General features: G+C 34.0%; 1 protein-coding gene across 1 annotated transcript; it reads right to left on the reverse strand.

Moving 5' to 3' along the window:
- Nucleotides 1-14,537: 14,537 nt before the first annotated feature.
- LOC119635735 (troponin C-like) lies at nucleotides 14,538-18,853 on the reverse strand. Its single transcript, XM_038030726.1, has 3 exons — nucleotides 18,733-18,853; nucleotides 18,219-18,645; nucleotides 14,538-14,625 (listed from the first exon to the last, which is right to left on the reverse strand). The coding sequence occupies exons 1-3, from the start codon at nucleotides 18,745-18,747 to the stop codon at nucleotides 14,597-14,599; spliced, it is 471 nt and encodes a 156-aa protein (XP_037886654.1). The 5' UTR covers nucleotides 18,748-18,853; the 3' UTR covers nucleotides 14,538-14,596.
- Nucleotides 18,854-25,950: the final 7,097 nt, after the last annotated feature.

Raw genomic sequence — 25,950 nt, forward strand, 5'->3', positions numbered from 1 at the left:
ATTGAACTAAAAGAAGAAGAAGAAGAAGATGAAGAAGTCTATTTACTTTTAAGTGTGAACATTATTGTTCCTGAGTATGTTTACGTCAAGATTTAGAGGCATTATTATCATTAAATGCTTTTGCGAATAAGTTAGTGAAGCATCATAAAATGTAGTTAAAAATCGTGAATTACAAAACTAATGGTGTTACAAAGAAAATTATGCCTTCAATTATTCACTTAGACAATAAGAATCGAAAGTGTTATAAGCGCTTAAATTCGAATCTTTGACACGCTTCCTCTCAAAGCAATCGCTAAACACTGTTAAGTATTTTATTAGTTGTAAGCCTCGTTGCTCGGGCAGGTTACATGCGTAGGCTGATCATTAGGAAATATTTCTACCGGATTTCAGATTAATGCTGACCAAAGGGTATATAGAATTATAATGCCTTTTTTTTTTAATATCTAGCTTAGTTTAATTGAAATTTAAGTCCAAAATTATAATAAACGATATATGAGCTATCAAATATCACCCTACAGGCATTATGGGAGAAGTGATCGCAAAAGCGGTCTAATACGAACCATTTTCGAGGGCGTTCATCGTTGGGTCAGAATAGGCCAGTGTTCTCAAAGTCAAAATATCTTAAGAAGAGTTACCTTTAAGCTGGATGGACGGACAGACTTGCAGACAAGCTAAGATTGATTTAGAAAATGATTTTGAATCACTTGGATGTTGTCCTGGATGGTACACATCCAGTTTATGCACAATTATAATATACGCTTGGACTGTGTAGGGTGTAAGGTACAAAAAAATATGAATATTTATAAAACTTATTCCATCAAATATATCCTCTGTCAAATTTGTAAATCAAATCTTTATATGGTTTAGTACCGCTCCGCGTATTTACAAATTACTCCTTACCCGGGAAACTTTATAAAATGATTTCACTTGAAGGATACCGGTAAAAGACATATTACCGCTACCATGGTTTCTAGTTATGAGAAGATGAGCTAATTTCCATTATAGTCAAAGCATTCTCGATTAACGTAACTTGGCTATCCATCTTCTCCCTGATTGTCTGACTCTTAACGAAAATATTAGTAGAGAAACTGAAGGCAAGGCAAAGGCATCATTTACTGGAACTTGGTATTCTTTTCTGTACCCCCTTTACAAGTGACATAACTAATGAATATTCCACAAGTTACTCAGGTTTATGCTTAAAAATGGTTTAACACTTTGTTGAAGCATCGTAGCATCCTAGAGTGTCGCGAGATGTATAAGAGGACATCACTTGAGTGAGTGGACAAATATGATTTGATTTCGAAGCACGGAAAGGCAAAAAGTAAAAATCATTCTAAGAATATTGGCCCAGTGGTTGTTACTTCTCCTAACCCAGCAAGTGTTATGTACAAGTGTGACTTATCTAGTAACTAGTATTCTATCTAATAGAAGAAATTATATGAAAAGTTCAGTTAAAATGATGCGATATGCATAGTAAAGAAAAAAAAAAAAAAAAAAATGTCTATAAAATTTCTAATAAATAATATTTCAAAATTTTAATGATATTTGACACTATTATGTCTCATATCATTCGTATAAACGCTGTCATGATTTTTATAATTAATCTAATATGACAGCTGAAGCATGTTTTGCTTTACAATAGTTTGAGTTTCTTTTTGTGTTTTTTTCTTTTTTTTTTTGTTTATCTTTTCTTATCTTGATTACTATTATAAATGTTAGAATTTGGCAAGAATTTGGGTCATTTTTCTGATACTTTAAGCATTTAGGTCAGGCATGCAAGAGATGCATGTGCATGTAAAGAGATATACATAACCAAATTTAGCACTCATGTGTCATAATTATTTAATATTCCATAACGAAACCGATTGTATCCACAATAAGAGCAAGAAAATCAAGACTAAACACAAAGCAAAAAAAAAAAAAAAAAAAAAAAAAATTATTTAAAATTCAATTAATTTTTTTGGATTTATTTACAAAATCTCGAGCATGATAATCGGCAAAGTTGTATATGAGAGGCTTTTTGTTTAACAAAGTTTTTCTTCCAGACCATTGCTCTTTTTTGTTGTCTAACGTAAGATCCGCAATGAGTTTCAATTAAACAAATCGCGTAAACATTATATGTGGGAAACATTATATGGGAAAGAGGAAAAAAAAATAAAAAAAACAAAAAACAAATCTATTGAAATTCCCAAAATGCAAAATAGACGAAACTTTGATTAAGTATAGAAAAATTTCTATATTTATCTCATCACGATATACTTAAATTTATCGTTACCAAGTGATGATGATTGTAACGATGATGACATAATGTAAACGAAATCAGTGAAGCAACAAAGTAAAACAGACCCAGAGAAGGAATTTAAACGAATGTGAAATAATTCTCATTTTTCAAATTACTTTACTTAACTTGTGTTAATCTGACCAGATACGTTCAGTTACGCACGCTTGTTTACTCATTATTAAAACATTGATTATCATCACGCAAGGTGGGGGCCCATTAACTTCATCATGCAAAGGAATTTCGATAATAAAATATTTCACATACGATTTAATGCAAAGGTTGGATTATTTTCAATTCGTCATAAATTTCCAATTTGGTGACTCTCCTGGTGCGTCTATTTGAAGTTCATTCACTTCATGTTCGGCTCTGTGAATTTTACCAAATCCTTGTCTTTAGAAGTAGGAAACATATAACGATGAATGCGAGCCGATAGCCGACGATGCCAGGCACGTAACATCACTGTACATTTTTAAAAAAATACTTTTGTTTTTGCTTAATAGATGCCTTGAAACTTCTAGGATCGGTGGATAAAGTCCTCACAAGCCAGCTTGGGCTTTGGCGGAAGGGACCAGTCACTTAATGTTTCGTGTGTTGATTATTAACTCCTCTAATACATAGTAGATCGCTTTAAAAAGTATTTCTATTCAAATACGTTAGTCTGGCTCTACTGAGACAACCATTGGGTAGATAGGAGTCTGAGAACGATTTCAGAGTTTTTAATGCTTTTGAAAACCAATTCTAATCTTTGGATATAGTTTCGTTAGGAGTTCGGCTGATGAATTGTGCACCTTCTTGCCCTTTTTTCCATCATTTCGAAACCTACGAATCTGTCTTTGATTGACGAACAACCAAAACAGGCACTTTCCACCTTAAACTCTTCAAGGAAAGAGGATGAGAAAGAATATTTGAACATCTGAGAGAATTTTCATCTGTAGAACCTTCGTAGCTTGAAAGCCGTTTATGTCGAAACGCGATTCTTCAAAACGCGATTCCCCAAGCAATATAAACTCCAACAAGTTTCATTTTCTTTAATCCTATTTTTTATAGTGTCTTTGCTATAACTTTCAGAAGATATTTTTCATAAATTACTTTTGTTGCATTGGTGTGAGTGTATCTTTTTATGGCCTAAAATTGAACTTTTTCGCACAAAAGTCAATATTTTTGGAATCTCTCGTGTATTTGGTTGTTTTGGTTTTTTTTACTTCAAATTTGAACTAGTTGCGTTACGCTGCTTGCCGCAACACCCTTTAAATTGGTAGTTCTTCGTGAGAATGTTTTATGTTTTTTCAGATATCATTTTTTTTTTTATATTTGGACACACGCCTAATAATTCTCTCGAATACTTTTATTCGACTGCCCTTAAGAAAACTTGTTGCTTGCCAATTAGCGAATCGAGAATCCCGAATCCGGGATTTTCGCGACGCGGTGTTTATTGATATATGCCAAAAGACGGCTAGAGAGTTAACTGTTTGCCTTCTTTGAACTACTTACGCCAAGAGATATTCCCATAAATTTTAGTTAACATATTGCGTTGCCACTAGTTGTCTTTTTTAAACTTTTGCTAGTCGAAATTCTATTCTTGCAGCAAAGTTTGATGTAATTTCTGTCCTGACTTTTTTTATTTACTATCGAAAGATGCTCCCTTTTAAATGAAAGTAAGCTGACACATCTCAAAGACAATGGGCATGAAACTTGACACAGATGTCATTTAATTTCCTCTCGACCTAAACTTCTTTAGGTCGGTCTGCCTGAGTTAAATTGAAAAGACTTCGTAAATTACAGAGTCATCCATGACATCGTAATAGCAGCATTCCATCTAAATCGATTTCAAAAAACGACACTATTACAATAACATAACCTATTATTATTATTATTATTATTATAAATTTAGCCAGAGAATAAATTCTAAGACTAAAGTCTTAAAGCACTAGCATCTAGGGCTATCGGCTTTTTATTAAAAATTCTACCGCACTTGAGGTTTGAACCCACGACTATTGAGTTACTAGTCGAGACTCTTGCCTACTCGGCCACTCAGGCGGATAACATAACCTAAAAAAGCTGCTCGTTTGGATAATTTAAAGCGATTTAAATGTAATAGTACTGATACTTTTTGATCAGAATGGTATATGTTCGATTGTAGAGTTTCACTGCAACGGGATGCTTAACCCTTAGAGAAGGCTTACCGCTTCTCGAAATAAGAGATGACGTATTAACGTAAAGGGGACTAACCCAATGTGGGCAGTTAGCCGCGCTAAGCACTTACAGGTGCGGATTAGCATGTCCGATTTAGCTTCAAGGCGATTATTCCTATTTTCCTTCACTTTTGCTAATCGATCTGCTGGCAATTATTTGCTTGCGAAACGCCGCTATTCTTATATCTTGGCCTAAGGTGGTGAATATTCAAGAGTCCCTTCTCATTCGTTTAAATTTGTTTATTTAATCATTTGTCTACTTTAACACCTGTCTCTTTAATAATCGTTTGTCATTTCCATTCGTTTCATGTTCGTTTTCCATATGCAAACGAAAATTTGTGGCAAGTGTAACGAATGAATTCTTTCAATATGCAGCACACTTGCGCTATGTACACGTTTAGGACCGCAATTTGTTGAACATCAGATATTCCTTATAGGTGTGCTTGCAACAATTGCCGAGATGATAGATAACAAAAAACAAAAAAAAAAAAAAAAAAAAAACGAGTCTATAATGAATATTTGTTAACCTGATTGTGCATCGAAAAGATACACATAATGAAAAAATTGTAAAAATAAATGCACACACACAACATACTGTACGCTTGTATTGCACTTGGAATATGAATAAACTTAACCTTCATATTCAAGTGTTTCATGTACGAAACACAGCTGGCCGTACGTGCACATATTCCACATAACTCTTATTTGGCGACTGAACAATCGTACCGTACCTGCCACCGATTCACAATTTTTTTTTTTCCAATATTCAAGATGTTCACTGTTTTTACTTTACATTCGCTAACGCTACGCTTTTAATGAATCTTTAAAAGTTTGAAAAGTTCTCAGTGTCACAATTTACGCATGTTGTACAATAGGCGAACTGCCATATAGGTATAATCTTCACGCATTTATAATACATTCAAAGCATAATTAATGTTACTTCGTGACATCTCGTAATGATGTTCGATAAAAGTGTTTATTTATACAAATATATATATATGTATATATATATATATATACATAAATATATAGATATATATATATATATATATATGTATAGGAGGCGAGAAAGGAAATAATTTTTCATCCGAGTGGCATTTAAAGCGTCCACATATGCATTTGGCTTTCATTAGGCTGCAATTTTTGACCGCTTTAAAGATGTCTTTTAGTAAGACGAAAGAGCGGACGGACGGACGGATACATGACGATTATGTGAGTAGATAAAAAGTCAAAAGAATAAGCAAAAAGATAACTAAAAAAACGGACGGACGAACACTCTTTCATGGACGAATAAACGATCTAAGGGATAAGCAAGCAACGGGTGGACGGATATGTGAGCAGATGGACGCACTAATATGCGAACGGAAGAATAGATGAACGGACGAGTACATGTGCGGAAAAATATAAGGGCAGGCAAACACAAACAACTGAAGGTATAAACGGTCACAATAACAAAGATACCGAGGGTCAGAAATACAGACGGACGTATTGAGAGGCAGAGGAACGAATTAGAACGAAATACGAAGAAATTGTCGTAAAGACGGGCGCATAAAAGCGGGGAATGTGTGGTGTAGACAATGACTTAACACGACGATAGAACTGATTGCTAAAAGGACAAATTCGCGCATGAACAAGCAATCTCAGGAACATCCGGGATGATAGTATATTGGCGCTATAGAGAAGTAGAGCGTAGAGAAGTAGAGCGGACGTATGAAAGGAAAAATGAGAAGAAAGATGGATAAGAAATGGATAGGCAAAACAGCGCACAGTAGGAGAAAAGAAGATGAGTAAGTATGTACGAAAAGGAAGATGAATGGAGGAATAAATGGATCGAAAGAGAAGTGAATGTATAGAGTGACATATAGAAGCGATGATAGACGAAAAGAGGTATAGACAGACGGATAGATGGATTGGCCAACAAGAACGTACACGAAGACAATTATCGACTACCAGTTTGTTACATAATGTACCTGTAGATGAGAAGACACGCTGATTGACAGCGGAAAAGAAGAATGAAGAGCATACAGAGACAACTGTGATCAGTTGGTTTAGCACATAAATAAAAAAATGGCGTAGGTGAGATGCCATGTTAGTCGACAAGCGAAAAGAGCAAAAAAGGGGCGGATACATGGACGAGCATATAGAAAAGCGAGCGGAGACAACTGTGACCTGCCAGTTTAGCACACAAATAGAAAAATGGCTGCATACGTAAATGAGATGCCATACTGGTCGACAAGCGAATAGATAAAGGAAGGGATAGACATACGCACGGACATATGGAAAAACAAGCGGCAAAACACCTAAAAACTAAAAGTGTTCAGGTTTTTTTTTTTATTATTTTCGAATGTTAGAAACGTTACGCTAAAGCTAGGATGTCCGCACCTATCCGAGCTTGGTGTGAAAGTATCTATGTAGACTTAACGAAAGGTCATTTTCCAAAGCAGCTTAGCCTAATTTGTAATAATTTTTTGTTTTTAATTTTATATTAATTATAATTTGTTATCGTTTACAAGTTGGGCGGTTTGCGAAATACTGGTTTCCCAGCAAAAGTGTTCTATTCAGCAAATTATATTTGGCGAATTTTGACCTTTTAAGTGTAACTTACTTCTTACTTTTTTCTATAACTAATTAGATTATGTTTATCATATTTGTGTTATTAGTTCTAGCACTGTTTGACATTTATTCTGTTAAGTATGTGCTCATAAAATTATTACTCGCTTCAACAAACTATTGTGTTATGAACTTATTAACGGCACCTACTACTACTACCACTCATTACATTTAAAATTACTAGAGCTTAAGAAGTTCTAGTACAATTAATATTTCGTAAGAAATTTGGTTTCAATATTATCGATGATGTATGGCATGCCAACTTAAGCAATGATGAGATGTCCATGAGAAACGAATGTCTGTCTGTCTCTCTGATAAACATTAGTCGAGAGAGTAATTAAATTATTTCTTGAAATTTTATTCTCTCTCTCTCTTCTCTTGCAAAAATTTTCAATTTATTATTACATCAAGAGGGGAGGAAATATTAAATCATGATGATTATGAATATGTTCATCACAATATACATTAGATCAGGGATTTTCTTCGCAAAAGCAGAAAACTGTTCGAATGATTTTAATGCAATAACTAATGAAATTAGTTATCATGGGCGCAACCGTTTACCCTGCACATGGTGGGCATGATTCACATGAAGATAGTTTCAGACTCTACATGATAATGGACTAATTTTTGTCAATTTATATTAAATTATATTAAGGAAAGCAAGCAGTTGAGGAAACGAAGTATAACTCAAGACAAATATGAACTTTTCCTCCTTGTGTTTTGACAACATACTAGCACAGTTACTCAAAGATCAGTCTTCATATCCGTTACCGAAGGATGGAAGGTATATTCATTTGTCAAAACGTTTGCTACATCCCGAAAGAAGCTTTAGACACCTCATAGCGTATCATCTCGAGCAGCAACAAATTCTAAACCGATTTCATCTGCTTAGCTGTCTGTCCATCTTTCTGCGGTAAGTATTCTTCTGGTCGCACAAAAGAAATTTAACACAGGCACTCGAATTTCTTGCACGTAGGTTGGTATTGAAAATTTGACAAATTGGTTGAAGAATACGATCAACAATAGAGAATAAACTGAACGCGATCCCGTTTGTCTAAAGAAAAGTTTCATTACTTCTAAGTTATGAAAGATAGGAAGCTGAAATTTTCTCCATTTATTGTTCATGTATGAAAATAGAAGAAATCGGCCACGTCCACAGAAAGTAAAAATGATAAAATTTTTACTTTCTTCTTCGTTTCATTTCTTTCACATTTTCTTCTTATTATATAAGAGAGAATGTTGAAAATTTTTCAGTACATTCCTTACATAAGCATTAAGATTATCTATCTAAATATGTGTTAACCGCCATATAATAGAGGGTTCACTATTGCTTAGTATTATAATCAAGTGGTTATCAAATAAAAGGACTTAGAGAGTAGATGTAGATGGACGATGGATTTCTGCCCCTAAACTACAACAGACACACGATATAAATTTCGATAAATTTTGTTCTAGAAAAATAAAAAGTATCAGCCACGCCTATCCAACATTACAGAGTGCGGAAATTTAGCTTTTTCCGCTTTGCTAATTTTGTATTTCAGATAACGATGAAGGGTGTAAAAGATTCGGTCGCGTTCGAAGATAATTTTCTTATATGTTTTTTCGTATAAGAGCCTGCACGCAAGTTAATCTTAAATTTATTCTCATAATAAATTCAATTTATTATCGATGTGCTTATCATTGATCGTTCTCTTTATGTGATGCACATAAATAAGTTCTGAATTAAATAATTTATGCATTTACAGTTCATTATGCAGCCATTGTATGCTTCATATTTCTATAATAATTGCGTATTGCGACACGTTTTGCGGTTTAAAATAATCTGAGATGTTGTAATATCAATATATTGAATTTATTTTTAACCAGCGTTTTAAGAGCATTTTTTAATTTGTAATGCATGATCTTCACAAAAATTTAATTAATACCTGTGAGATGTAACCGACATTATAAGAGAATTGCTTAATAACGGTGTAACGGTAACGATACTATTACTTATTGATTGGTTAGAAGAATTATGTGAAACACATTTTTATATGTCTTTCAAGGTTAGTCTTTTGTTATTCTTTCTCACTTTTCATTCTTGGTTGCTCAGCCTCTTGTCAGAGAAAATTTACATAAACTATAGATTTTATGGCTTTTGCAAAATTCTATTAAAGAGAGTTGAAAGGTCATAAGCAAATGGAAACCTGGAGAAGGCAGAGTGAGGTTGAATGTATTTTACTATAAATTAAATAACTTACAATAATGAGTGATTGCAGCTCTTAATGAATAACAAAGACTTTCAATAAACACCCTTTGTTACTCAACGATTAGTGGATATGAAGTAACACTTTTAAAAAACGTGTGCAATACCTGCTAGCTGTGACGTTGGCAGCGAATTAGTCTTAGTCTTTAACGGTTTTATTCATCACTAATTGCTACTACAATCTATCAAACGTCTAAAGTAATATAATATGCCATAAACACCCATTCATTATGGTACTCGTACGATGCCCTTACCGCTTCTTTTTCAGCAGAATGTTAAAAAATGTGTTATCCGAAATATATTCCCATTGCTACCTGTGTACAATAGTTTTCTTATCTCAGTAATAAAGCATGAGGTCCACGACGGAAGAATGTCTATGGGTCTTCCTGGACTATGTAAAATATTTTTTTAGAGAAAAATATTCATTTCATCATAGGAATCACAGCCTAGGGCCGCTTTCCAGTCGTCCTTATCATATGATGATCATACAATGGTACAAATCAAAGATAAATGTATGAAATTTCGCATTTGATATTAGGCAAATGTCACACGCTATCGACTCGGAAGCTAGTATGTCCAAAATGAAAATTACATTCAAGCTTGCTTAATAGTGAAAACCGCAAATTGACCGCTTATTCGATTGGACGATAAATTGTCGACTGAGACCGACGTTAATCACAAGAAGTCATCTCTGGAAAATAGCGACGATTTTATTTGGTTGAAGCAATTCATAAAGCCTTACATCCTCCTCAACGCCCCATCATGCATGTTCAGCTGCAGTTAACAGTATTAATTGAATAACGTAACGCATTCATTGTTTATTATTCGCCATGATCCTGTCGCACTATCACTCCCCCTCGAGTTGAGAAGAAAAAATCGCGGTCCCCACCGCTTTAGCAATTCTTTTTATGTTATTCTGACAAATCTGGCAAACCTTTGTTACTTAGGTATGTTCTGGTATAAAATTTTAATCATCTTGCAGTGCAGTATATATAAATTATATATCTATGCACCATAATGATGTCAACAAGTTTGTGGTCTAACACATGCACGGCACCACAGCTGACTTTATTGGAGCTTATACGACTTTATTGGATGTTCGAAGACCACCCATAAATTTATTTCTTCGACCGACACGAGTCGCGATAACATCTTTCAAGCCATCTCGGATTTTGAACGAGGTTTTCCTCAGCAAAAAACGAGCTATTTAATCAACAAATGAAATTCCGAATAGTTCATGGGTTTAAAAAATACATAAGTAGCCCCGCTAAAATAACTGCACTTTGTAAAGTAATGAGTCAGAATGTCTTGCAATTTTAATGCATACTATTTGAAGATTGCTATTATTCTGCGATCATATGGATCTGCCACCAGTTTTGCATAAATATGTCAGATAGGAGACAGGAGGAGAGTATGATGTTATATAAACATTTATATGTATGTATATGTACATAGGTATATAGATGTACATGTTCATTGTATCCATTAGCCATGCGGAAAGGCTAACTCCATTTCCAATAATCAAGTTTAAATACAAGCCCTATTTCCTATAGAAAAGGGGACAAATTGCACTGACGCCGATCTTAGACGAAATTCTGCAATTGCTTAATGAAAGAAAAAGAAAATCGCTCATGTGACAATCATTTGGAAGCAATAATTGAAAGACCTGTTAATTCTGTGATCTATATATATATTTGTGTAGATGTTCTTGCGATTACTTGTGAGTTATCGGAGGAAATCATGGCATAATCAGCCAACCAAAAGATTCGTCTACTGGCGTGAACTCAGCTGTCTGTGCTTAGCCCAATTTTTTCTTTACTTCGTTGTAGAAGGTAACTAAAATAAAGACGTAAAGTTGTCTTCATTTTACCAAAGACACAAACCTCTAAAAAATGCGAACTATGTTGATTGGCTCGCTTCACTTCGATCTTAGTTTGCATCTTTGCAACTTTCAACGCAACGATAACGATTTATTTAAATGCGTATCGATTTTTATGAATCATAACATTGTTGTTATGTAAGTTTTACTAAATCGTTACACAAATATATAAATAAATCGCATAAACAAAAGGAAACTGTATCTATAACAGCAAACGTTCACTTCATTTGTATACAAATCCCCGAATTCTAGGCAATCGATGCAATTTTTGGTAAAAGGTTCGTTTATGAAAAACGAGTACCGCATAAAATTATTTCCGTTTACATTCACTTACATTAAATGAGTTTTTTTTTCCCCCTTTTATCTTTTGTTTATCGTACACTAAGTAAATGCTGAACGATTCATGCCAAAGATAATAGAACATGATATAGACAATCATTTATTGAAAACAGCAAAATAGTGTCATCACATCAATAAGTTTTCGTATGCTAACAAAGAAGACAAAAACAACAATTACAACAACAAAAAACAATAACAGCAAAAAGAAAGACTTAAAGACTTGACTTTTTCCCTTTGCTTGCCTGCATTTACATGTAAGCAGAGATTGTCTGCTTTATAGTCAGACAGGTTGATATTATAGGTAAAGTAAATAATTTTTGATTGTATACCGTGATCAATAAACCAAAATTATATATATACATTTTTTTTTTTTTTGTTAAAAATCAACATTTATGACAGACGCGCGACAAACATAACCACAATTTATGATGCGCTCACATCAAATGCTTGGAAAGGGGAAAAAAAATGAGCAGTGAAATATACGCGATTTTTATAATATCTTATCTGGGTTTCTGACCTTTTTTCTACCTAAACGTACAGGTATATATATCTTGTCTCCTAGCTTGCTAAGCTTCAAATTACGCGTCAGAAATCTGTGTTTACAAAAATCGGCCGGGAAATTATGGTTCGATTTACTTGGATCCCTACGGCTGTATGTATGCCGTTGACGCGATGAAAGTCATACAAAATCGCTATAGAAAGCTGTAATGTTGCGTTCGATCTATTGTTACTTGCAGACAAGCCTATAACAGATGGTAAAACCATTAAGATAGTTTTCATAACTTACAACATACAACAAAAGTAAACGTCAATATGAATAGTGTTCTTTAACCCTTTCGCTACCGGGGTCTGGTTGGGAAAACATCCATTTTCAGTCCAAGCATCTTTTCCTTTTTTAGGTCTAACTTTTTGGCCACAGTAGTATATGATATGAATTGAACTAGATTTCTTTGTTTAACAATACACAACGGGCTTCAAACATACATGCCTAAGTAAACTGCCCAAAAATGTCTGCCAGATATATGTGACGTTGAACTACTGTAAGTTTCGGGTGCAATCGAAAAAGTACTCAACAAATTATCAAAATAAAATAACATACACAAGCATCACACAGTAACATAAAACAAATAATAACTATCGTGAGCCAAGGCCCACTATTAAGCACCCTACACCGACCTACGATCATTCATATATCGCCTTTCTAGAATAACGGAGTATAACGAAATTGCTCCGAAAACCATTCGAAATATGTCAAAAATTACGACCTGTAGGTTGAACGCAAGGAAACAAGACGGACAGACAGACAAGTCCAGATCGATTTAGAAAATGATTCTGAAACGATTGATATAGTAAAAGGTGGGGCTATCTCCTTTTGGGTGCTGCACACATCTTCGTACCACGAGGAGCGTAGGGTACAAACACTGATAAACAATATGTCTATGCATACATTACTATAAGTGTAACGTATTAAAGTACACCCTACTGCACTATTGATCGAGCCAGATCGGGCCGCGGACTTCCTCAGCGGTATTTCATTATTCCAAAATCATTTTAACGCAACATAGATGCCACTATTGATGGAACCAAGGTCTTCTGCCTGAGATGCGGACATACTCAGCTGTATTTTATTATTCCGAAAGCCGTTTAATGAAATCTACATTCCAGCAAGATATATGTTATAAATGTCAGTACAGTTGCACTGGCTCGTAGGCAAACATGTCTTTATCAACTGGATTTTGGATCAATCTACCAAGTGGATTATGGAACTTCTAATACTTCCATGGTGATTACAAAAAACCATCCAAGCCAAGACAATGGCTGCCCAAGATTCACTCCAAAGTAAATCTTGATTTATTTACTTGTTATTCCCACCTTTCTTTTTGACTTAATCTGATTAACTTATGCACAAGTATATGTGCATGTTGCTATGACATTTCACTTTTCGTTCATAAGCGTGCTACAAGCCAGTAATATTCAGTTTGAATATAAAATATAAAAAAATTTCATCTTATACTGAAAGAAAAAACCTTTCCTGCTTTCTTACTAAAAGGTAAATAACGCTACTTTTTATATATTTTGAACTTTACTCATCATTGTTGTTTTATCCTTAAATACACAGATAAATAGAATTCGAAAAGAATTCTCTATTTTTTTCTCTTGCGAGAGACTCTAAAATAAAAGGTTAAGCCTTTTAATATGGGAAGTTTTAAAAAGATATGATTGAAAAATCGATTACAAAGTCGGATAACATTGCTCGACCGGATATTTGCTCTAAAATATATCATACTCCGCTGGAAAGATGCAACGAGAACACCTAGCTAGAAGCTTCACGGGGAATTTTCTGGAAAATATTCTACAAAGACATTTTGTGGTAAAATTTCATTAAAACGTTATGGAGAAGTGCTGCTGTGATATTTCGACGGGAAGTTGTTGGGGGAAGTCAATAAGTCCCATGCAGACGCTCTGCGGGCCAGTTTGGACGGGAAGTTGTTTGGGGAAGATTTTACGAGGACGTTTCACGGGAAATCAAGTCGACAAGTCCCATGCAGACCCTCTGCGGTGAAGTTTGGACGGGAAGTTCTACCGGAAACTCTATGGAATACGATTCACAGGCATGTTAGACTAGTAAGTTCCATGCGAAAGTTTTATCGAGAAAGTTTCCACCATGAAGTTTTGTCGGAAAACTTCACGGATTGTGAAGTACAAGATTGTATTTGTTGTTCTTTTTGCTGATCTAACGCAAACTGAGCACACTGTACAGTAACACTGTAGACACTTCTCCAATCCAGCAGAGAATGCTTGTCCAATTCACTTTCAAAGAATTTTGTCTTAATAACTAAATTGTTTGCTTTTTCATTGAAATTATAGAAATAAAAATTGATCTGAAAAATATATAAAATATTTTGGTTTATTTTCAAAAGATTAAATTTATTTAGAAATCATAACAAAAATCATACAAAAATTTGCTAAGGCAGATTATTATTAATAATACACATTTACGTATACGTATATATATATATAGATATATATATATATTAATATTTATTTATTTATTCACCCGTCATCATTTCCATAAATTCTGAAATGAAAAAAGAACTCATAAATTAATAATAAGCTTTGAAATAAACAAAATAAAGTTATTGTTAATTACAAAAACACTTTTTATAAACTAAACAAATGAAAATATTTTATATGCCTACATGTGAGGGCAACGAGGAGCGAAAGCAGTGAAAAAACCTTTACCAAATATTGCTGTGTAACAGATGGCGGAAAATGTGGCTCTCGTATTCATTGGCTACTTAATATTAGTCTTTCTAAGTTAGAGAAAAGAAAAAGCTTAACTTTTGATCCAAAGACACTTCGCTTTATGGGTTAAGCAAGAAATCCGAAACCTGTCAGCAATACTGACTTATCTAAACCCTGCAATCTAAAACACTTTTCCTAAGCTGATTATTATTATTATTTGTTTGTATTTGTAGACTAATGAAATAAATTCTTAGACTAAAAAGAAACAAAGACACTGAACACTAGCAATACAGGCTATCGGCTCTACTTCCTAAGCTTAAAATCATTAGACGCATTTATGTAGCGACGGAAGTGTGGTTATATATGGATGCTTCACTTGCCCAATTGATTAACTCCATTTTTGGAATTTTATTAAATTTTAATATCAAAGCACTTCATTAGCTCCTAACTGTACAAATTTAAAACGAATTTCTCTAATAATAGGCATTAACATCACTAAATGACAAAATCGTTTTGGTCACTGAATAATAAATAATTTATTTATAATATTTTATGATTTTTTTCAACTTCTTGTTTTATGCAGTTAATCGATTTGGCAAATTAAGCATCCATATACCAGTTTTTGCTTTTCGTTTCATTACATTTGTTAAGCGATTTCTTTAAAGAAACTGCAATATTAATAGAGAATCTTGAAAAAATGTCCCCAACACTGGTTAATATTAGGTCATATCAATAATTTTTCACGGTTTTTCCACGCGATGATGTTGATGCCTATATATCGGACACCACTCACCTGAAATGTGCTTGAAAGTTGACATTTCAGCTAAGATTTTCAGTCCAAGATAGTTTTCTAATTCTTTGCTCGTATAAAAAGTTGTATTGACTTGAAAACGAGCGAAATATCTCAAGAAATACGTTATGTGATGCTTTTTTACTATAAAGCAAGTAAAAAGACCGCCAAAAAAAAATGCTGAGAATGCTGTGAGTGAACAAAGGACCCAAGAGTGGCTTGCTAAATTCCCTTCCGTAAATTTCAATGTCAAAGATGCAACTCGCAGTCAAGAGCAAGACCGACACGGAAGTTGTCACGAACTAGGAGGCATTAGACGTCAACCGCATGACAGGAGCAGGCTACAAAAAGAAGCTCGGAACCGCGAAAAAAAAAACCGCGACCCATTATGTTGGAAAAAGTTTTTCTCATAAATTGTTGAGATAAATTTATAGATATTTATGTGAAATTAGAAAACTAAAGTCGGCTTCGCCTAAAACAATATTCCTCCTATCTTCATCAGAAAAGAAACCTCTTTTGAAAAGGATTCCGAAAAGTGGCTCTTGTGCTGGGGGGGATCCCGAAGCGTAGTAGTGGAAATCGTTAATTCATTTATTAAATAACTACTCCATACTAATTGGCATCATAAAATACTAAAAAGTAGACTTTGTCACCTTTAAAAGGCTTACGATAACAATAATCTTACAGGAAGATATTCAAAGGACACGCACATGGTCCCATCCTTTCCCAATTTTCAAAGTTCATTCAATGTTTAAGTTCTTTCTTCTCACCACTTTCGAGAAATGTCAAAAGTGAAATCTTTCTCCAAAATATGGCGAAATATAAAGAGTGTTCGGTACACTAGTACGATGCAAAGTATATTCGTTAGCTTTTGTTTTCGCGTCTCGAAACATGCCAGTCTATCAAATTTTAACGGAATATGTCCATAAAGTACATTGGCACGCATGTTACAAGCAGACTGATGGATGAACAGATGCTTATATCGAGGAGAAAATGATTTTGATTTCATTGCGATAATAAAAAAAGCCGCATAAAATTAACATAATTTTAGTACATGTAAGTACACGTCTAGTACATGAAAGATATTAAATCATGCACAGCTAAGGCGGAACCTCATCTATTATTCCTTAGGTTCCACCAGCTTCGCTAACAAAAGAAGACAGTTTACTTCAACACTCTGTTCGTCATCTCTATACCTCTCTCTCTCTCTCTCTCTCTTTCTTTGTCAATGACAGACGCCTTGCATCTTCATGATAAATTATTGCAGACAATCCCGTTTGTTACTACTTTGGAAGAATAAAAAAGGAAGATGAAAATTCTCGAAAACAATAAAAACAAAACAACCGTTGGCCCTGGCACACCGTTACACTCTCTACACTACAACGCTTAATACACCTTTTCGTACAATTACCTTTGAAAATAACGCATCATATGGGACGTGACTCAAAAAAGTATTTCAATGCCAATCATTTTCAATAGCATTCGTGCTTCGATCAAAGAGCCTCGATTTATTAAATTTTATCAAAATATTTCAAAAATTACGGCTTCTAGGTTGAAAAGAAAAAGACGAGACTAGCAGACGGACAGACAAACTTATCGGTACAATGGAAGGCAGATCTGTCTCGCGTCTTTCCGGATGTTGTTCACAATTGCACAACCTTAATATACCCTTTCACCGAAAGTGGTGTAAATTAGGATCAGCAATAGTGTTTATACAGTGAAAAGTTATCTTGGAATTGCTAGCGTCTAAAGGGCGGTCTGGTTCCCTACTTTCTACTTCATAAGCACTTTCTTAAAGAAGTAGTGCATCTCCTTTCACACTTCCATATGATTTATTTTAAATCTTAATAAGATCGAAAAACACATATCATACATAGCAACCATAGCGAACAATATCCGCATATTCAATGTCATCTACTATATATAATATGTACGTGTGTTGATAAGTAAACATTGGCTTGTGTTCAGTGTCATTAATACGTATATGAAACTAAAAGGAAAATAATCTCGAAAATAACCAGTGAAACTGGAAATGACCACTTGCCAGTTGCCAAGCATTTGAATGGATTGGTGAGTGACTCATGTGCATATGTTGATTGCCTCGTTTTTGAAAGAAAAATATGCTGCACAAAAAAAAAAAAAAAGAAGAAAAATCACCAAAATGCCTCGCTTTCAACAAATTTTGTATTCTACGGACATCATCGAAGAGCATCGCAGGCTTTTGTTTAACTTCAGATGGACAGGAAAGAAACGTTTTAACGATTTGATATAACATTTTTAAGAATTTTTTTTGAATTATTCGTGAGCATATATATTCTTTTCAGTTTTTGATTAGTTGTGTAAACCCACTGTCAAAAGTTGTCTAAATTACTAGAGGATGCCATGGTTTCACTTCTATAATAAATGATATCTCGTTTTCAACATTCTTGGCTAATAGCCAAAGTCAAGCAACCAATTTATATTAACATGCTTGTATTAAGCAGCAGTGACTGATCGACCACATCAGGTTTCATTGTATTATATTCTACTGCCACTACTACGACTACTTGTATAATTAATAATGATTAGTTTTAATTACAAAGAAAAAAAAAGCGAGGAAAAATCTCAACACTTGAGGTAAATAATTAATTACTTACCATCAAAGTCTACTGTACCCGAGCCATCCGAATCGATTTCTTCGATCATTATATCCAATTCTTCATTCGTCAATTGATCGTCCAATTCTCTTAAGATTTCGCGTAAACATGAAGTGGGTATGTAACCGTTACCTTGCTTATCATATAAACGGAAGGCTTCACGCAATTCCTTTTGTAAAGCCTCGTCGTCTTCTTCGACAATGAATTTCGCAGCCAATTGAACGAATTCACCAAATTCCAAGCGACCAGATTTATCCTCGTCTACCTCTTCGATGAGTTCTTCTAAAATCTTTTTATCGAACGGTTGACCCATCAAACGTAAGATATCGGCCACCATATCAGTCGAGATACTGCCACATTTTTGATGATCAAAACTATTGAAGGCTTTCTGCAAAACGGCGATTTGCTCAGGCGTAAGATCTTCATCCTGGAAAATTGATGGCGAACCGTTTCAAAACACTTCTTATCGTATTCTTGTTCTTATTCTCTTTTTCACAAATTTCACTGCACTTACAATTTCTGGATCCATTCTAGTAGTATATCGTGTTTTTGTTTTTTCTTCTGCTTGCTATTATTTTCTACTTTTTTCAATTTCTATTGTATCACCAAGATGCTGGCTTGACGTTTCTTGCTCAACTAAATTTTCCTAAAGCATTTTCAATTCTAACGGAGACGATTTTTGTTTCTTTCTCGCCTTCTTACTCCCACTTTTTTGTGCACAAATTTTTCCATATATCACAGCAAGTAAATGTGTATAGAAAGATACGTTGCAACATACAAAACTTTACATATCGAAATATTTACATAAACAAATTTCTTGTGCGTACATTAAGCATTCACACACAGTAATGAACAGATTACCTTCGCATAACGCATCAGAGATTTGAAAGGAAAATAAGCAAATTTCGCTAAACAGAAAATTTTAAAGAAAAATTAGTCTTCTTTCCTTTATAAATACGTGTGGTTTAGGCCTGAAGTCAGACTAACCTTGTCCATTGAACCAATTATAAGCAAATCTCCACGACAGGTATGATTTTTTGACTTGAAATTCTTCATCGATTCAACCACGTTAGTCAGTTTGTATACTTCTTTGTTTTTCGAGATACTTCCCTTTTCTACTCATCCTACTTAAAAACTCGAGATTGTTTGGTTTAAAGTCCATCGATAAAGTTTAAAGGAAAAAAACATGTTCAAAAAAATAATATCCACTAGACGAAATGTTTCTCGATAATCCATATATTCTACATTGAAACATTCATGGGTACTTCATAATACGTACGCCTGTATATACATGCAGATATATATATATATATATTCATATTTTCGTCTATCCACGACAACATCCGATATTATAAACGTAACATGCTACGAAACCATAAACACCGTATCAAATAAGTCTAATATTATTTTACTTGTGCAGTTGAAAGCACACCATTTACACCAAGGGATCCCGATGCTAATGTGAATACGTCCCCCGACAAAAAATTTTTTTGGGATTTTTCCGCTCTACAATTTGCACGAACAGACGTCGTTGCAAGTTTAATATCTAATGTCCTTTAAGAAAGTATAGTAAGTTACATGTCAATTGTTCATATCATCGCTTAATTACGCCCGGTTTAACCTTTTCCTTTTAAATGAGAAACCCAAAAAAAAAAAAATTGTTGTTTGCAAATTTTTTCAAGGTCTAAGGAAAGCAAAGCCGAAGAATTTGACATAAAGTCTGCTGTTCTTAGCAAATTAATCAGTGCATAATCATCAGTTAACACATAGAAAAGGGACAGGTAGATAGATTGAGAGAACAAGTGTACAGATGGCACATGAGAAGAAGGACACATCGACAAATCAAAGAGTGCACAGAAGAACACGGACAGGGAAGGGCAACTGGACGCACAGGCCCAGGTGAAAAGCTGAGTTCCTGGATAGATGGCTAGTTGGAAAGCTGGCCGAGCACGAGCACCTACAGCAAATAAGGTACATAAACAATTCCTATTTACCTCAAATAAACCCATGTGTAATTATTGATTCCACCATTGCGTACTTTGATGCTTGCAACAATATCACATTCCACCTTTGGTGGGCATAAAAAGGAGCTAAATTTATCTTGCATGGTGGTCATCGATACATTCACAATGCAATACACAAGGAAAGTTCTTTTGCATGGCCGAATAGATAAGAATCGCGACTGGCAAGTCGGTGATCATGGAATTCAAATCTCATTGTGGTTTGACCATACTTGGTCGCTGATATAGCGAACAAGGCATAACATTTACCGACTGATCACAGTTCCACCAATTTGCAGCCACTATCTACCTCCTTTTCTGTCTCCATTCCTTTCGGATCATCAGCATGTGATTCGTATAAAGGACATCCTTGGTGACTGGTTATATTTAAAAATATATAAATTATTGAAGCTTTCGCAAGACGATGATGAACAAGTCGCTTGACATAAAATTCCAGAAATTAAATTCTTCTCAACAATTATTGGTTAAGTTGACTAAGGAAAAGACACAATCCAAAAAATAGCACTAATCATCCCTGATATGTGCAGAAAGCACAGTTTTCTTGTGTAGAGTATCTACAAAACCCGACTAAATTGAACAAAAAGAAAAGTAAGATAAACTAAATAAAAACCGCAACTTGTGGCAAACTTCAAAATGTCGAATTGCATTTCTTAGTAACCCAGAAAAAGACTAGATTTGTGACAAATGACTTTTATTCATTTACTAAATGTTCAATTCACTTGGGGTCCTTGAATACACTACACTAACTACACTGCTCCTTTTCTAGATGAATGAATTCCCGATTATTCTTGATCGTTTAACAACCGAAGACTTGCTACTCATACTACACCTAACACTACATATTATATTAACTCTAAAATCTTCCAAAGATTCATTAGAAACATCCTTTACCAGCACAACACTTTCATGTTCTTTATATATATATATATATACATGTATAGTTCAGTAATCAAAATTTTACATCATATTAACACAATGGATTGCATCTCATTTGTGTGGTAAACAAAATTTGTAGTTTTCGTTTCTTTTCGAGGGCTACATGTACGTACATATTAAGTTCCGCTAGCAACACGCAAGTTAATTAAGAGCATTTGCTTTAGCTTTATTCAAAAATGGAAAGCACCGCAACGAAATAATATAAAAATAAAAATTCAGAAAATGTTAATAATCATTGATGGAAAATCTCTGCCTGTTGGATTTCTCCATCAACGTATTGTAGTGGTTTGCTAAGCATTAAATTATATATAAAATGTATGTGAGTATGAGGGATGAAAGGAAAACTATGCGTATGGAGAAATAGATATTTGTGATGCGTGAGTGAATAAGTTCCCAAATACACTGAGCATTTCGTTTTATTTTTCTTCTTTAAGTTTGGTCAGCAAGAGATGGAGAAGATAGCGATTTAAAGAAATTCGATTATCTCTTCACAATATATGTATAAAATAAATAAAATGAACACAGGTTGCTTTTCGAAAATTATGTATCAAATGGTAACGTGACATCTGCGCCTTGCCTTCACACAATCATTCATAACAGTTATTCAGTAGGGTACTACTACAACAAAATATAGCGTAACATGTATTCTATTGTGTATCTGACACGATGTATTTGCTTACACTTTAGTATGAGAAAACGCATATATACCACTGTGTTCAAAAAATAGGGGGAATTGCTTTTTAAAACGAACACGCGTCTCAATTATCAATTTTTGTTTTCTTTTGCTAGATTAAACTGTCATTAAAAACCGACAGAAGCTTCATCGCATTCGATTGGTTAGTTTGGAATTTTGACCGTCTTCCCTAATTGTTAGCAAAGAATTGTCCGCGAACTTGATTCTTTTGATTTTGATATCCGTCTGATTGTTCAGTTGATATTCCAAGCGTTCAGTGAAAGGGTTCAGTGTTTAATCGACGACCGTTGTATATAAAATTCTTGATTTTATTGGTATTTCGATTAGGGATTGAAGTTGAGCGTTTTTCCGCACTCGATTTCAACAGCGTCTGTAATATGTTTCAAGTCCTTGTAGCACAATTTCATTATTAAAACCTTTTCTTAACATTTTCAATGTATCTGCATAAGTAAATTTATTTGCTAAACAGAATTAAATATTATTTCTTTTTCTTTCATATTGAAACTTTGTCAACACTCAGAAAAGTTGCCCTGATTTGTAAATTAATCAACCGAATCATATGGAACTTCCATCAGTGGTTTTCAACGTTCGTAACCATCTGGCAAACTAGCACAAGAAGTGCAGCCAAATAGGAAAAAGATCGCTACTAACAACTCAACGGTCACGAGTTGAAATCTCAAATACGGTAGGGTTTTCAATGCAGGCAAGCATATGATCTAAGTTATCCGGCAGTCTTTGAATCTATGGTTTGTAAATTTACAAATGCACAAAATATATAGACAAGAAATAAATATACGAAAAGTGCGTATACTTGGTATAGAAATTCCCCTAATTTTTGAACACAGTGCTATAAAACATAGTAATCACGTATGCAATGTAACCTTAGCCCAGCGATATAACCTAAAGACGAAGTATAGCAATTGGTATATAAACTGCTGCGAGAAGTCTGTTCTAAACCTAAAAAAGGCGCCTTATAATTAAGGCGACATTCGATATTCTTATGAAATTTGTTGTAATGCTAAGTTGCAAAGACAGTACACAATGTACAATACATTCCGCTAGACAAACTGATCGAACGTGTTTGTAAAACTTGTGAAGCCATTCATAATTACTAACGATTTCGTTTTCTTATTTTAGGTGATGGATGCTTAGTTATGATTGGCTTCCATGCAATTTAATTGTTTCACATCGGATTGTTTTCATTGCTTCTAAACATAATGTTTAGAGTGCACTAACTGAAGTGAGATGAAAGAAACCCATTAGTTCGTAAACATGTGCGCGATTAATGGGATTAAAGTTTAGCCCAAATTTTTTTTAACTTAGCATTGTGGGGATGTAGATTTAATAGTTGTCTTAGGAGAATTATTACACTCTCACTCGTGTGTTTAATACTTTTTGTGCATGTGCTTCTATGAAAAAATAATGAAATAAAAAAATGCTGTGAATGCATTTTTTCATTTCCATGATTTTAATTTTTTGTAAGTGAAGAATGGCAAACTAATATATTTTAGATAGGAGTATAATAATAAACAATTAAAAACACAACAAAGGGTAACGGCCTGCCATTAAATACCCTACAGCAACCTAGAGTTAGTTATATAATGACTTTTCCAAAAAAACGCTACATGAAAAGCGGTCGAAAAAGTGGACCTGTCCGAACCATTTTCAATAGCGATCGTCTTCGAACCAAAACATGTCAGGGTACCAAACTTTATCAAAATATCTCAAAAATTGCGAATTGTTAGTTTAACATGGGAAAAGGAGAGAGACAGACGGACTGAGATGCAGAACCACTTTCTGAATCGAGCGGTGTAATAAAAGGTGGGTATATTTGAAAGTCTTCTGGAAGTTATGCAAGTAGTGTAGGGTAAAAAAATTCGAAACGATATTAGTTTTATAGAACTTTTCAAAAATTTTCCTCTTTGTCGTATGTTCTTCGCAGTTCTTTCGAAAGGCAGAAAATATCTTTATTCATATTGGAATCAATTTCAGACATCCTCCTTATCAATAAGAATGTGAGAAATCATGATTTCTCATTACTTCTAGAAAAGTCGTCAGGCCTTGAGGAGATTAATTTTACGCTTAACATTTGCCTGATTATGGTAGTATCCACGCGAGGAATTTCAATGGAACATCTTTTTGCAATTTAAGCATGTACGAAAATTATATTTGTGAACGAATCGTAAAAAATACTAACAAAACGGGAAAAACCTAAATTTCGATATTGTAGATTGTTAGGTGGGCGTGGCAGATTTTTTGTATTTTTTAAAAATAAAAGTGGACATTTATGTCTATTTTACTTTATAGGTAAAATCGTAAATGGGAGGTTATTTAGTGAAGTTATTACAGGGATGGACAGATAGATATATGTAGGCTGATTCTCAAATTGATACTGCTCAAGAAGAAATCTACTTTATGGGTTGTCCAAAGTTTCCTTCTGGGCTCCCTTCTGGGCGTTGCAAAAGATTTCATGGAAACCTTGTACTTTGATATGCTACAATGGATTTTTCAAATTTGTAAAGTCATCCACAGAACAACATAGTTGTTTATAATCAATAAGCAAAAAGCTTTACGTGATACTATAGGCTCGTCTTTTAGCCGATTTGATTTCATTTTTGCGGCCAAGATCCACCACAGATATCATTGAGCCAGATGGACGTACACACAAACATGTTAAAATCAAATCGCAATTAAATCATCCTAACCAATCAAGTTATATCTAGATCTCTGTGGGTCGAATAATTTTTTCAATTCTCTTTAGGTGATCCACTGCAGTAAGTAATCATCCCTTTGACAGCTAATGTCATAGTTTGCTCGTGATAAGGAAGTAAAACAAAACTTTGCTGGAATTTTAAAGAAATTTCAAAAAATTTTTATATCAACCCTCGTACACCTCTATACACATCGAAGTACGCACATACTGATACTAAATGTATGCTTATACTTGTTTCTTATCAATGATTTTTAATAGATTATAAACGATTTCGAAAATTATGGCCTTTTATAAAAATAAAGAAAACAAAACAACAGCGAAAGAGTGTACGGAAAATGTTATAAAATATTTATTTATAGCAAAGAAACAAAAAAAAAAAGAACGATCGTACGTATATGAATATAAAAAGAAGCTCTTTTCCTCAAAGAATGAAATCTTTTTTTTTTTTTTTTGTTTAAATATAGTTTTATATGATAATTGCAGAGGAAATATTTCACTGGCAAGTAAATTGGTTCATCATCAGCCAAAACAACAATAAATTGATCGGAAATGATGTGATATATATATGTATGTCTGTTTATGTATATAGATATTGAAATATAAATATAAATATGTGTATAGACAAATGAAAAAAGTACAGTGGGACATGGTCCACCATTAAATACCCTATACACTGATCTGACAGTTATCTATATAAAGACTTTTGAAAATAAGATTTTATATGGGAAGTGGTCGAAAAAATGATCCAATTGGCCTAAAACACATCGGCATGAGTAGTCGAGTAGGGAAGAAGCTATGTTGACGTGTGCTTGGTCGATAAGGGCATAACACTTACTGATTGGGCACACATCCACTAGCTTGCGACTGCGCTTCTCTATCTTTTTCTCCTTCTTTACTTTTTTCCGAGCGCTACCGTATCATAGAGAACATCCCCTGAGTGAATGGTTATCTAATCGGAATCTATCAAAAATGTGCGACTTGTAGATTGATCAGAAGAAAACAAGACGGACAGACAAGCTTACACCGATTAAAAATGTGACTCTGAATCGAACGGCATAATAAAAGTCCTCCTGAATGTTGCATACATCCACATGCACTTAATACACCTTTTGTACCGTAAGTGGTGTAGGATATAAAAATATATGTTAGTTATAGTTATGTATGTGTGCGGAAAATTTGTCATGGCTACACGTGTCTGAACTCATTATAGTAATATTTGCAAATTCTTAAAATTTAATAAAAATTATTATTAAATTCTTTCAACATTTTCTTAATAATAATTTGACGCCGATGAGGATGATGACTCTTATTAAAAAGAGTATCAATACAATCTGGCGCAGATGACTTTCAGATTCACACAAAAATATG

This window comes from Glossina fuscipes, unplaced genomic scaffold (assembly GCF_014805625.2).
Source record: "Glossina fuscipes isolate IAEA_lab_2018 unplaced genomic scaffold, Yale_Gfus_2 27, whole genome shotgun sequence".
Taxonomy (NCBI): Eukaryota; Metazoa; Arthropoda; class Insecta; order Diptera; family Glossinidae; genus Glossina; species Glossina fuscipes.